At 42.0% G+C, this 15,083-nt stretch overlaps 1 protein-coding gene across 1 annotated transcript in view; it reads left to right on the plus strand.

Moving 5' to 3' along the window:
* Positions 1 to 1,672: 1,672 nt before the first annotated feature.
* Positions 1,673 to 15,083, plus strand: part of LOC133612219 (NT-3 growth factor receptor-like) — a 127,957-nt gene continuing 114,546 nt past the window's right edge. The window contains exons 1-2 of the mRNA XM_061969439.1: positions 1,673 to 1,940; positions 12,831 to 12,905. Coding sequence (XP_061825423.1) covers positions 1,687 to 1,940; positions 12,831 to 12,905 — 329 coding nt within the window. The 5' untranslated portion in view covers positions 1,673 to 1,686. The remainder of the gene's footprint in view (positions 1,941 to 12,830; positions 12,906 to 15,083) is intronic.

Raw genomic sequence — 15,083 nt, forward strand, 5'->3', positions numbered from 1 at the left:
GCTGCCATTAATTCTAAGTTAATAATTATTTGCAAAAAAAAATTAAGTTTCTCAGTTCGAACATAAAATATCTTGTCTTTGCAGTCTATTCAATTGAATATTAGTTGAAAAGGATTTGTTGTATTCTCTTTTTATTTACCATTTACACAACGTGACAACTTCACTGGTTTTGTGTTTTGTATGTCAATCAATCAATCAATCAATCAATGTTTATTTATATAGCCCTAAATCACAAGTGTCTCAAAGGGCTGCACAAGCCACAACGACATCCTCGGTACAAAGCCCACATAAGGGCAAGGAAAAACTCACCCCAGTGGGACGTCGATGTGAATGACTATGAGAAACCTTGGAGAGGACCGCATATGTGGGTAACCCCCCCCCCCCCCTCTAGGGAGACCGAATGCAATGGATGTCGAGTGGGTCTAACATAATATTGTGAGAGTCCAGTCCATAGTGGATCCAGCATAACAGTAAGAGTCCAGTCCACAGTGGGGTCAGCAGGAAACCATCCCGAGCGGAGACGGGTCAGCAGCGCAGAGATGTTCCCAACCAATATACAGGCGAGCGGTCCACCCCGGGTCCCGACCCCGGACAGCCAGCACCCCATCCATGGCCACCGGATCTGTGTGTCTCCCCACAAGGGATAGGGGGGAGCAGAGGAGAAAAGAAAAGAAACGGCAGATCAACTGGTCTAAAAAAGGGGGGCTATTCAAAGGCTAGAGTATACAAATGAGTTTTGAGATGGGACTTAAATGTTTCTACTATATATATATATATATATATATATATATATATATATATATATACACACCCCGCTACCCCTTACCCCCCCTCCACAACCCCGCCCACTTCAACCTCCTAATTTACTGGCTTTTACCTGTATGTATCTGCCAATAATCACCATTCATTTTGAGTTAACTATGAACAAAATGATGTCTTTCTTAGATCAGGCCTATATATATATATATATATATATATATATATATATATATATATATATATATATATATATATATATATATATATATATATATATATATATATATGTCTTAATAAGGTTATCCAAAAAATAGTGCTCGATACCGTAGTAGAGCGCAATATATGTATGTGTGGGGAAAAAAAATCACAAGACTATTTCATCTCTACAGGCCTGTTTCATGAGGGGGGGTACCCTCAATCGTCAGGAGATTTTTTTTTTTTTTTTTAAATAATCTCCTGACGATTGAGGGTACCCCCCCTCATGAAACAGGCCTGTAGAGATGAAATAGTCTTGTGATTTTTTTCCCCACACATACATATATATATATATATATATATATATATATATATATATATATATATATATATATATATATATAGTATGTGTTGTCTGTGATTCTGACTTACAATGTCATTTAGGAAATAGAGTGGGATGCATTTCAGCCCAGCAATTGTTAATAAATATTGATCAATAGTAAATTGTGATAAAGATCTGACTACGTCCCCCTGATACAGCATTTTTTTAAATTGAGTTTTCATTTTCCTCTGAGAGAGAGAGAGAGAGAGAGAGAGGGGGGGGGGGAGAGAGAGAGGGGGAGAGAGAGAAAGCCTGATAAGTAAGGACACTGGTCAGACTCTTCTTCAATCAAGCGGGCGTGGATGTACTCTGACAGTTTTGTTTTCATCAAAGAGGACGAATCGTTAAAGATGTGTGGATTTGGAGATTTCTTATCATTCCATGTCTGTCTCTTACCAAACATTTGGAGGCTTTTCTTTGTGCTGAGCGTCTTATTTCCCCACAACCACAGCTCATTATTGGAATGTTCACCCACCTGCGTGTGCTCACCCAGCGACATCTACTGCAATATGGCAGAAAGCACCCTGTGGCCCTTCCAGGGCACTGAGAGCTTTGACAACGACACTGAGAGCCTCCAAAAGCTATTCCAGAACATCACTTCCATGTAAGTCACATGTGTTTTTTCAGCATATTTCTCTCTAATTGTTCATTCCTTTGGGTGTGACACAAACAACAACAACATTTGGCCTTTGTTGTAAGTTATTTAAAGGGCTCATTTTTTTTATATTTAAAGGGAACTTATTGTGCAGAACAAACTTTTTCTACTTTTGTGTATTTGGGATCTGCATAAATCCCGAAAATTGTAAATCAAACCATGGCGAGAAAACAATCTTTTACGTAGACAAAAATCATAGTATGACCCATTTAAAACCCCTTTGTGCGGTTTACATGTAATGTCATGTTATTTTGCTCAAAATGTTGCATAGATGATGTTTTACAGACCATCTTCTAGCCACTTTCTGACAGTCTCTTCAGGGTGCGCCATTTTGTGGGCAGTTAGTTTATGTGCCTCCACTACGACTACGTCTTTTACCCATCATCCATGTTGTAGTTTTTAGCATTTCCATATGGTGTTTAATGACAGATATACTGTATTTTTCAGACTAACCCTTTCATTTTCTCAAAACTCGACAGTGCGCCTTATAACCCGGTGCGCCTAATGTACAGAATTATTTTGGTTGTGCTTACCGACCTCAAAGCTATTTTATTTGGTACATGGCGAAATGATAAGTGTGACCGGTAGATGGCAGTCACACATAAGAGATAGTGTAGACTGCAATATAAACAACACCAAAATTGTATATGTTCCATTGAAAATATAGAACATTACACAAGGCGCTCAAAAATCTATGTACTGTATTTTCCGCACCATAAGGCGCCCTGGGTTATAAGCCGCGCCTTCAATGAACGGCATATTTCAAAACTTTGTCCACCTATAAGACGCCCCGTGTTGTAAGCCGCATCTAACTGCGCTAAAGGAATGTCAAAAAAACAGTCAAATAGGTCAGTCAAACTTTAATAATATATTAAAACCAGCGTGATGTGGGCGCGCATGGAGTCGTATATCAACATGGACAGAGCTGCGTGAAAAAAGCCACCCGGCCTCTTCGCGTAAACTTAAACTTACCTTAACCACTCGCTCATCTTTTCTTCATCCATCCCTTCGAGTTAGCTTTTATGATGACGCCGGCTGGAAAGGTCTCTTTTGGCAAGGTCTTCCTTTTGAATATCACCATGGGTGGAAGTTTCTGGCCATTAGCATGGCAAGCTAGAACCACAGTGAAGGATGACTTCTCATTCCCTGTGGTGCGAATATTCACCGTACGTGCTCCCGTTGTATCCACAGTGCGGTTCACAGGAATATCAAAAGTCAGTGGAACCTCGTCCATGTTGATAATGTTCTCTGGCCGGATCTTTTTTTCAGCTATCTTGTTTTTACAATATGCACGGAAAGTAGCCAGCTTTTCTTGAAAGTCTTTAGGCAGTTGCTGTGAAATAGTAATCCGTGTGCGGATGGAGAGATTGCGTCTTTTCATGAAGCGGATCCCTGTCGCTTAGTAGGAGCCATTTTGTGGTCTTTACAGATGTAAACACACAAAGGAAATGAAACGTAATATCCGCGCGCTTTTTCTTCTTCTACGCGGCCGGGTGGTTGCTTACAGTAGAAGAAGAAGCGCTTCCTGTTCTATGGGGGCGGGTGCTTACCTTGGCGGTTGCTTGCGTAGAAGAAGAAGCACTTCCTCTTCTACGGGGAAAAAAGATGGCGGCTGTTTACCGTAGTTGCGAGACCGAACTTTATGAAAATGAATCTTAATATTAATCCATATATAAAGCGCACCGGGTTAAAAGCCGCACTGTCAGCTTTTGAGTAAATTTGTGGTTTTTAGGTGCGGCTAATAGTGCGGAAAATACGGTACTGTGCTTCAACATAGGAGTATTATTATGGTGTGTGTATAAGGTAAGACATATTATCTGGCGTTTTGTTTCACAATGTTATGCAAAACCAACTTTTCTTACCTTCTGGTACCTGCTGATCTGTATTTTGGGATCTGCATAAGTCCTGAAAATTATAAAGTGTGAATGTCATTAAAACAGTCAGCTCCATCTTTTGACACTTGTTCCACTCCCGTCCTTGCACGCTACACCGCTACAACAAAAATGACGGAGAAAAGACGCTGCCGAAGGTGAGCCACGTAAATAAGACCGCCCACAAAACGGCTGACGCCACCTATTGAAAAAATGTCACAAGCTGAGCAAAGGAAGTCAAGATTGTTTTATAAATATTTCCGCAATGCCTCCATGGTTTGATTAAAAATATTCAGGACTTATGCAGATCCCAAATACTAGGGGTGTAACGGTACGTGTATTTGTATTGAACCGTTTCGGTACGGGGGTTTCGGTTCGGTGCGGAGGTGTACCGAACGAGTTTCCACACGAACATATTAAGTAGCCGCCTCTGCTTCCTTCTGCCTCTGTCAGTCCTCTACACACACCCAGCATTGTCCCACCCACACAACCATCTGATTGGTTACACACTGAGCGGTAGCGGTTTTTCATCTATAGTTGCATGAATCATTAGTAATGCAGCAGCCTAGTTTAGAATGGCAGGGTCCCTGCTATCACATGTTGATAAACATTTAACATTTACATCATAAAAATCAACTGCAGGCTTCCCAAATGCTGTAATAAATGAAGCATGATGAGTTGACTTGAAACTGTTTAATGTTGCACTTTTTATATGTAGAAGAAAAGTTTTGTCATTGTATTTAATCTGAGCAACAACTTGAGGCAGTTTAATGTTGATTAAGAATTATTATAGTGTTCTCAATGTTAAAAGGATAAAGCCATTGTTTACAAATTTGGTAAATAAATAACCAACACATTTATATTTTGTTGTTTTCTTACTGTACCGAAAATGAACCGAACCGTGACCTCTAAACCGAGGTACGTACCGAACCGAAATTTTTGTGTACCGTTACACCCCTACCAAATACACTAAAACAGATACCAATACAACACTTTCCTGTGGTCGACATAACATGTAAAGGTGGTGCTTTAGGGGCGGCATGGCGTAGTGGGTAGAGCAACCGTGCCAGAAACCTGAGGGTTGCAAGTTCGCTCCCCACCTCTTACCATCCAAAAATCGCTGCCGTTGTGTCCTTGGGCGGGACACTTCACCCTTTGCCCCCGGTGTCACTCACACCGGTGAATTGAATGATGAATGATAGGTGGTGGTCGGAGGCAGGCCCGGCCCTAACCAATCTGGCGCCCTAGGCAAGATTTTAGGTGGCGCCCCCCCACATCGGCAGTGAAGTGTATATACTCACAAGAACCCGAATAGCTTTGTCTTTGACCTTTTTTTTTTTACTTACAACTATACCTAATATATAAAGGGGTGGAAAAGTGACGATTACCTGCAGGGCAAACATTAGCTAACCAGAAGGCAATAACAATGTAAACAAAAAACACCTGCTTAAAAGATCTAATACAAACATTTATATGCACGTACAACACTTAGAACTTTTAGCATATCAGTATGTGGAATTAAATTATGGAATGGATTAAGTAAAGAAGTTAAAAATTGTACTGATATGATCCAGTTTAAGAGGTTGTTCAAAATAATAGTGCTTACAGAGTACAAAGAAGAAGAATTATGAGAAATACTTTCAACCTTATTGAAAATAAGATATTCTTCATCTCAGTATGTTAATAATGACTGAATTAATTAATTAATTGCATATTACAAAACTGTTGTATACTAATTCATAGATGTTATTTTATTATATAAAAAGGTCAGTAAATGATTCTATATATTTGTAAACGCTTTGAAGTGGGAAAGGGGTAGGATTAAATAAGCTTTGCTTCTTCCTACTCCTTTTCGGGCATGATGTAAAGTGAAATGATATGAAATTGTGTGATGTATTATGATGTAAGTGTGTTCATGTTCCAAATAAACTAAAGAAAGAAAGAAATGTCCCTGAGGAATGTAAGGTGGGAGTACTGTAATTACCTAACATTACATTATTATTTTCCATAACAATTTAGCCCCCTCCACAATATTAACCCGACGTTAAAACAGAACTAGCTATTTATTGATTAGCAATTGCCGAATCATGTAACATTAGCTTAATGCTAAAAAGCCAGGTTACTATCACATTCTGTAACAGACAAATAATTTCATGTAGGCTAACGTTACCTACCTGCTAACTCTGTCTTTTCTCGTTTCTACTCCTCTTCTTTTCTCTTTTTTCTTCCCTGGGCACCTGACAGTTTTGGCATCTTGTGTTGATTTTTTGATGTGGTGACGTCCAAAAAGAGTCATGATACGGGAAGGGAGGGGGCGCAATGTTGTAACAAATAATATTTCTATTAAATAGGCTTTACTTTGCATTTTAATTAACGTGGGATTATTTTTTGTATTTAGAAATAATAGTACCAACTTCTTTTTTTTTTTTTTTTTTCTCCAACATTTGTGGCACTGGCGTGGCGCCCCCTGATGGACGGCGCCCTTAGCATTTGCCTATACGGCCTATGCCACGGGCCGGCCCTGGTCGGAGGGGCCGTTGGCGCAAATTGCAGCCACGCTTCCGTCAGTCTACCCCAGGGCAGCTGTGGCTATGAAAGTAGCTTACCACCACCAGGTGTGAATGAATGATGGGTTCTACATGTAAAAGCGACTTTGGGTACTTAGAAAAGCGCTATATAAATCCCAGGTATTATTATTATTATTATTATTATTAGTAAAAATGTTGCTTCACAGCTCAAGTTCAAACTGCTTTCTGAGTGTCTCTGAAAACCAGCCTTATTAGATTGAACTTTGTGGACATTATAAAACACATACATATCATTTAAAATTACACATATATAAATCAATTAGAGTGCATGATGGGTAATAAATGCAAAACACTCTCTCCACACTTCCCCATATTTGACACATTTTGACACACTGATTGATTATAAAACTTTGAAGAAATCATCAGGGGAAAAAACAAGGTAGGAGTCGAACTTTCCCATACTCCTGATATTCAATGTTTTATTGTTTGTACTTCATACTGTCTGATGTAGGGGATTGTTTAAAGTGAAGAAGTTGAAGTTATGTGTTGTTGTCTGTTGTAGCTTGCTTTAAAAAATGCAAACTGATGTGTTCATTTGGCACAAAAGATTGTTGTCATGTTTCAATCAACGCTCTGCTGTGTGGCAAAAAAAAAGTGTTGTATTGTGTGTAGTTGTGTGTGCGTGTGCGCGCGCATCCATATAACGGCGTAATGACGATTACCCTCGAAAATATGTCTTTATCGCAGTTTGTACTATATTTTGACATGTTTGGCGAACCTCCCTCTTCATTTTGGTATGCAATTAAAATGCAGACTTAAAGCATCGTTATCGCAGACCATCCGGTAACTTTCAAAGAACATAATATGTAACGTTTTGGTAACTGAAGAAATGCTTTCCGTTTGCACCAATGTGGAAGCAAAAAGCAACCCAAATGCACCTATTAGGTAACGTTAATCAGAGGTGGGACCAAGTCATTGTTTTGCAAGTCACAAGTAAGTCCCAAGTCTTTGCCCTCAAGTCCGAGTCAAGTCCCGAGTCAAGACAGGCAAGCCCCGAGTCAAGTCCAAAGTCAAGACTGGAAAGTCTCAAGTCAAGTCCTAAGTCCTGCATTTTGAGTTTCGAGTCCTTTCAAGTCCTTTTAACCACAGACTAATATATTAACACAGATTGTGTATGCTTTTCAAACGCTGTATTTATTTATTAAAACAAGTGCATTTTAAATTGCAGGAAAGAAAATTGTGCTGACATTGCACTTTATAATAGCACTATTAACCAGTCATTTTAAACATTAACTCATTCCTTTACAGAACAAACACATTGAAAAATAAAGTGCAAATGTACTTATTTGTACAAAAGTGTTAACATTGAAAAAACATGACATATACGTGAACATAACAAAAAAGTTGTACTTTTTATATGTCAGGGCCCTATGCTGCATTGCATTTGCAAAAGACCAAATTAGCCAAGAGTCTGTCAGTCATTTGTGCACGATGGGGGCGTAGTATGATGCCACCATGGCTGAAAACTCGCTCCACTGGAGCACTGGAGGCAGGCACTGCCAAGACTCTCATGGCCACTCGGAACAGTGAAGGAAGAGTCTTCATGTTCAATGCCCAGAACAAAAGGGGGGATAGAGTTGTTTTGGGTTGGTGCACTACTTGTAAGTGTATCTTGTGTTTTTTATGTTGATTTAATTAAAAAAAGAAAAAAAAAATTTTTATTTCTTGTGCGGCCCGATACCAATCGATCCACGGACCACTGAGGTAAACAACCAACAGTATGTCAGAAAGCTAGCTAAAACGGTACACATATTCATAATATAGTATACATTTTAACTGACCTTTATTTTACTATTTTTGTCTTTTTTTAGGTGGCTAAAATACGCGGTGCTGCTGACCGCCGTCTAACGTTACGTGTGATATATTGACTAACGTAACCCTGCTTAAAAAAATCACTGAACAAAAAGTATGAATAAGGTAGTGAACTGCAACAGATTCCCGTGTTTGCAATAACGTTATAACGTTAGCAGTGAGTTTACAGCCTCACTGATTTAACTACACAGCAAATAAAAGTCACGTTACTTAGCCAATAAACGTTATCTTACATTCAAAACTTACCGTTCTTTGTGCAACTTCAAATGCCGGACGAAGTTGGAAGTTGTTGCCTCTCCATCAGTCATTTCCGAACCGCATGTGTTGCATACTGCAAACCGTTTTGTGTTGACCACCTCGTAATTTTTATACCCAAACGAAATTATTTTAGGTATCATTTTTTGTTCACTGGCGTGTGGTTTGGACATGTCTTCTTCGTTGATTGTCCTGCAATTTGATTGGATGAATGCTGTGTGATGAAAACAAAGTAGATCTAATTTGATTGGCTGTTGTACTGAGACCACACCAGCTGACACACGCAACGCTGATAGACAAGTACACAATGAAAAATACGGAGCGCTCCCGAATAACTTTTTCATCTTTGGGTTTTGGGGAAAGTAGCAAGTCATGTCAAGTCATGTCAATTCAAAAGGCTCAAGTCCAAGTGAAGTCACAAGTCATTGATGTTAAAGTCTAAGTCGAGTTGCAAGTCTTTTTACATTTTGTCAAGTCGAGTCTAAAGTCATCAAATTCATGACTCGAGTCTGACTCGAGTCCAAGTCATGTGACTCGAGTCCACACCTCTGACGTTAATTGCCCAAAAGGCTAATGTAATCACAACGATCTGGGTATGGTTAGCTGGGTTAGGTGTAAGAACAGCCGTGTAAACGTGATCACAGATCACTCTGAGACAACTGAAGTTAGTGTAGTTATTTTGTGATCAAATTTATTTACATGCCTATTTAATTACATTACACATATATTTATATAGAAGTACACATACTTCAGAACTGTATAACTGTTTTGAGTTCAAACCCCGGCCGAGTCATACCAAAGACTATAAAAATGGGAGCCATTACCTCCCTGCTTGGCACTCAGCATCAAGGGTTGGAATTAGGGGTTAAATCACCAAAAATGATTCCCAGGCGCAGCCACCGCTGCTGCTCACTGCTCCCATCACCTCCCAGGTGGTGAGGGTGATGGGTGAAATGCAGAGGATAATCTCACCACACCTTGTGTGTGTGAGAGACAATCATTGGTATATATATATATATATATATATACACAGTATATATATATATATATATATATATATATATATATATATATATGTATTATATATATATATATATATATAAACAGGGTTTGTATGTATTAGAGATGCGCGGTTTGCGGGCACAACCGCGGAGTCCGCGGATTATCCGCGGATCGGGCGGATGAAATAAAAAAAAATTAGATTTTATCCGCGGGTCGGGTCGGGTCGGGCGGTTGAAATAAAAAAAAAAGAGATTTTAAATAGATTCAGGCGGGTGGCAGTTAAACCAATTGGGAAATATAAATACATAGTTAAATGTTGTTACCCACATACGAAAAACGAGCAGGCACCTGCTGCATATGCCACAACAGAAGAAGAAAAAAAAAAGAGATGGACACTTTTACGGAGCGGAGAAGGGACGCCTCGCCGGGGTCCGGGACCGAGGCCCCTTCCCCCGAGAGGGCCCCACCGGGAGCCGTAGCTGAGGCGATCCGCGAGAAGGGCCCGACGCACGTCCAGGGTCACCACCGCGCCCATCGCACCGACACCCCGCCTCGTCCGCCTTCGCCGCGGCCGGCGTCACGCGCAGCAGGTAAGCAGCTTACCTGCCCGCCACCCCCGTGGCCGGGGGCTCGTAACAGGGGTCACTCCGCGCGCAGTGCGCTCACGAAAGGGGTGGGGCTCACCCTGGTTGATATAGACAGCAGCTAGGACGGTGGCCATGGAAGTCGGAACCCGCTAAGGAGTGTGTAACAACCCACCTGCCGAATCAACTAGCCCTGAAAATGGATGGCGCTGGAGCGTCGGGCCCATACCCGGCCGTCGCCGGCAGCGAGACGCGCTTGGAGGTGCGCTCAGCGCGGCTCCCATATGATTGCGCACTGGTGTGCGTCTGGGTCGTGACAGCGTGGCACGCGAATGTCTGCAATGCATTGGATCAGTCTCCTTTCTTTAACAGGCAAAAGCTTTATAACCTCACTAATGCCTTGCATCGTCTATATTAGATATATAACAACGGGCGGGTGCGGGCGGATGCAGTTCTGATCAAATGTTAGATCGGGTGGATTGCGGATGGTTGACAACTTTCTGATGCGGTTGCGGATGAAATAATTGCCTATCCGCGCATCTCTAGTATGTATGTATATATATATATATATATATATATATATATATATACAAGTATATGTACATACATATATATATTAATATATATATATATAAATGTATATGTATGTATATATATATATATATATATATATATAAATGTATATGTATGTGTATATATATATATATGTATATATGTATATGTGTATGTATATATATATATATATATATATATATATACATATATACATATATATATATATATATACATATGCATATACATTTATATATATATATATATATGCTGCTCGCTGATTCATTGAGAAGTGAGGGAAAAGTTGGCGTATATTATGATACCGTCGATCATAATATTTTATTAGAGCGTATCAAAACACGTATTGGTATGTCAGACTTAGCTTTGTCGTGGTTTAACTCTTATCTTACTGACAGGATGCAGTGTGTCTCCCATAATAATGTGACCTCGGACTATGTTAAGGTAATGTGCGGAGTTCCTCAGGGTTCGGTTCTTGGCCCTGCACTCTTTAGTATTTACATGCTGCCGCTAGGCGACATCATACGCAAATACGGTGTTAGCTTTCATTGTTATGCTGATGACAGCCAACTCTACATGCCCCTAAAGCTGACCAACACGCCGGATTGTAGTCAGCTGGAGGCGTGTCTTAATGAAATTAAACAATGGATGTCCGTTAACTTCTTGCAACTCAACGCCAAGAAAACGGAAATGCTGATTATCGGTCCTGCTAAACACCGACATTTATTTAATAATACCACCTTAACATTTGACAACCAAACAATTACACAAGGCGACTCAGTAAAGAATCTGGGTATTATCTTCGACCCAACTCTCTCCTTTGAGTCACACATTAAGAGTGTTACTAAAACGGCCTTCTTTCATCTCCGCAATATCGCTAAAATTCGTTCTATTTTATCCACTAGCGACGCTGAGATCATTATTCATGCGTTCGTTACGTCTCGTCTCGACTACTGTAACGTATTATTTTCGGGTCTCCCTATGTCTAGCATTAAAAGACTACAATTGGTACAAAATGCGGCTGCTAGACTTTTGACAAGAACAAGAAAGTTTGATCATATTACGCCTATACTGGCTCACCTGCACTGGCTTCCTGTGCACTTAAGATGTGACTTTAAGGTTTTACTACTTATGTATAAAATACTACAGGGTCTAGCTCCGTCCTATCTTGTCGATTGCATTGTACCATATGTCCCGGCAAGAAATCTGCGTTCAAAGAACTCCGGCTTATTAGTGATTCCCAGAGCCCAAAACAAGTCTGCGAGCTATAGAGCGTTTTCTATTGGGGCTCCAGTACTATGGAATGCCCTCCCGGTAACAATTAGAGATGCTACCTCAGTAGAAGCATTTAAGTCCCATCTTAAAACTCATTTGTATACTCTAACCTTTAAATAGCCCCCCTGTTAGACCAGTTGATCTGCCGTTTCTTTTCTTTTCTCCTCTGCTCCCCTATTCCTTGTGGAGGGGGGGGGGGGGGGCACAGGTCCTGCTGGCCCCACTATGGACTGGACTCTTACTATTATGTTGGATCCACTATGGACTGGACTCTCACAATATTATGTCAGACCCACTCGACATCCATTGCTTTCGGTCTCCCCTAGAGGGGGGGGGGGGTTACCCACATATGCGGTCCTCTCCAAGGTTTCTCATAGTCATTCACATCGACGTCCCACTGGGGTGAGTTTTTCCTTGCCCTTATGTGGGCTTTGTACCGAGGATGTCGTTGTGGCTTGTGCAGCCCTTTGAGACACTTGTGATTTAGGGCTATATAAATAAACATTGATTGATTGATTGATTGGTATGCAAACGTCCATATAGTAGCTAGCTAACGAGCATCACCATTAAGGACACGGTCGTCAAAAAGCCGTTGGTATTGAACACGTGCCTAATTTGAAAGTGGGGTGTGTCGGTAAAAAGAAAACAAACATTATAGAAGAAAACACAAAACAGTTCAAATCGAGCAGGTTTTGAAATGTGTGGCCGCTGTACAGAGTAAAAAAAAAGTAACATTTGGGGATGCAAAATCAGCGGCCGCTAGTAACAAACATATAACATCCATTTGTGTGGCCGCCATAGAAAGATGTACTCTGTGATGTTGTCAAGTAAATATTCTCTCTGACAATGAACTGATGATGACGTTTGTGTGCTTCTTTTCAGACATTTTGACAACTGGACCGGTGCTCGGACGTTAGAGGATGTTCACATGGAGATGTTCACTGGCTTGCAGAGGCTGTATGTCATGAAGGATTCCCTCTCAACGTTGCTTTCTCACCTCTTTCATATTAGCCTACCCTTCCTTGCCTTACCCTCATTTATGTCTCTCCAATTAATACCCAAAATATAGCTTCTCAGGCTATTGAATCGATCGCAACTGAACTGTTTAATCAGTTCATGCTGACAGATTAAATTTCTGGGGCTGAGGTTGCTGAGGTAGTTAAAAAGCTCCTCGGTGGCAAGGCTCCGGGGGTAGATGAGATCCGCCCGGAGTTCCTTAAGGCTCTGGATGCTGTGGGGCTGTCTTGGTTGACAAGACTCTGCAGCATCGCGTGGACATCGGGGGCGGTACCACTGGATTGGCAGACCGGGGTGGTGGTTCCTCTCTTTAAGAAGGGGAACCGGAGGGTGTGTTCTAGCTATCGTGGGATCACACTCCTCAGCCTTCCCGGTAAGGTCTATTCAGGTGTACTGGAGAGGAGGCTACGCCGGATAGTCGAACCTCGGATTCAGGAGGAACAGTGTGGTTTTCGTCCTGGTCGTGGAACTGTGGACCAGCTCTATACTCTCGGCAGGGTCCTTGAGGGTGCATGGGAGTTTGCCCAACCAGTCTACATGTGTTTTGTGGACTTGGAGAAGGCATTCGACCGTGTCTCTTGGGAAGTCCTGTGGGGAGTGCTCAGAGAGTATGGGGTATCGGACTGTCTGATTGTGGCAATCCGCTCCCTGTATGATCAGTGCCAGAGCTTGGTCCGCATTGCCGGTAGTAAGTCGGACACGTTTCCAGTGAGGGTTGGACTCCGCCAAGGCTGCCCTTTGTCACCCATTCTGTTCATAACTTTTATGGACAGAATTTCTAGGCGCAGTCAAGGCGTTGAGGGGATCTGGTTTGGTGGCTGCAGGATTAGGTCTCTGCTTTTTGCAGATGATGTGGTCCTGATGGCTTCATCTGGCCAGGATATTCAGCTCTCACTGGATCGGTTCGCAGCCGAGTGTTAAGCGACTGGGATGAGAATCAGCACCTCCAAGTCCGAGTCCATGGTTCTCGCCCGGAAAAGGGTGGAGTGCCATCTCCGGGTTGGGGAGGAGATCTTGCCCCAAGTGGAGGAGTTCAAGTACCTCGGAGTCTTGTTCACGAGTGAGGGAAGAGTGAATCGTGAGATCGACAGGCGGATCGGTGCGGCGTCTTCAGTAATGCGGACGCTGTATCGATCCGTTGTGGTGAAGAAGGAGCTGAGCCGGAAGGCAAAGCTCTCAATTTACCGGTCGATCTACGTTCCCATCCTCACCTATGGTCATGAGCTTTGGGTTATGACCGAAAGGACAAGATCACGGGTACAAGCGGCCGAAATGAGTTTCCTCCGCCGGGTAGCGGGGCTCTCCCTTAGAGATAGGGTGAGAAGCTCTGCCATCCGGGAGGAGCTCAAAGTAAAGCCGCTGCTCCTCCACATCGAGAGGAGCCAGATGAGGTGGTTCGGGCATCTGGTCAGGATGCCACCCGAACGCCTCCCTAGGGAGGTGTTTAGGGCACGTCCGACCGGTAGGAGGCCGCGGGGAAGACCCAGGACACGTTGGGAAGACTATGTCTCCCGGCTGGCCTGGGAACGCCTCGGGGTCCCCCGGGAGGAGCTGGATGAAGTGGCTGGGGAGAGGGAAGTCTGGGCTTCCCTGCTTAGACTGCTGCCCCCGCGACCCGACCTCGGATAAGCGGAAGAAGATGAATGGATGGATGCTGACAGAATAGCTACGTAGGCCAGGGATGTCAAAGTGGGCCACATAGCAGTTATGGCTGCCTTCAGAGGGCCGCTTGTAACAGACAATAATGCATGAATTTGCCTCTGGATTTCATTATTAATTATATCAATTGTTTTAAGTAGACTGTCCATTTTACAGTCAAACCTTAACATTTACAAAATGTTACTGTAAAATATAGTATATTTTTTTGTGTTGTTTACAACATTTTACAATAAATGGAAAAACATTACCACTATTTTTTTGGGAAGAGGGGCGTTACGAAAAAAGCTGGCAGCTTCGGTGCCAGAATTGTGGTGTTAAATTTACAACATTATATTGTTCATTGAAAAACAGTACAAGTTTTTTTTTTTTATTCTGGCAACTTAGCTGCCAGTTTTTCTACCGTAAAAACAAATGTACCGTCTTTCCATTTACAGTAATACACCGTTAAAAACAGCAACC

The sequence above is a fragment of the Nerophis lumbriciformis genome, linkage group LG10 (genome assembly GCF_033978685.3).
Source record: "Nerophis lumbriciformis linkage group LG10, RoL_Nlum_v2.1, whole genome shotgun sequence".
NCBI lineage: Eukaryota > Metazoa > Chordata > Actinopteri > Syngnathiformes > Syngnathidae > Nerophis > Nerophis lumbriciformis.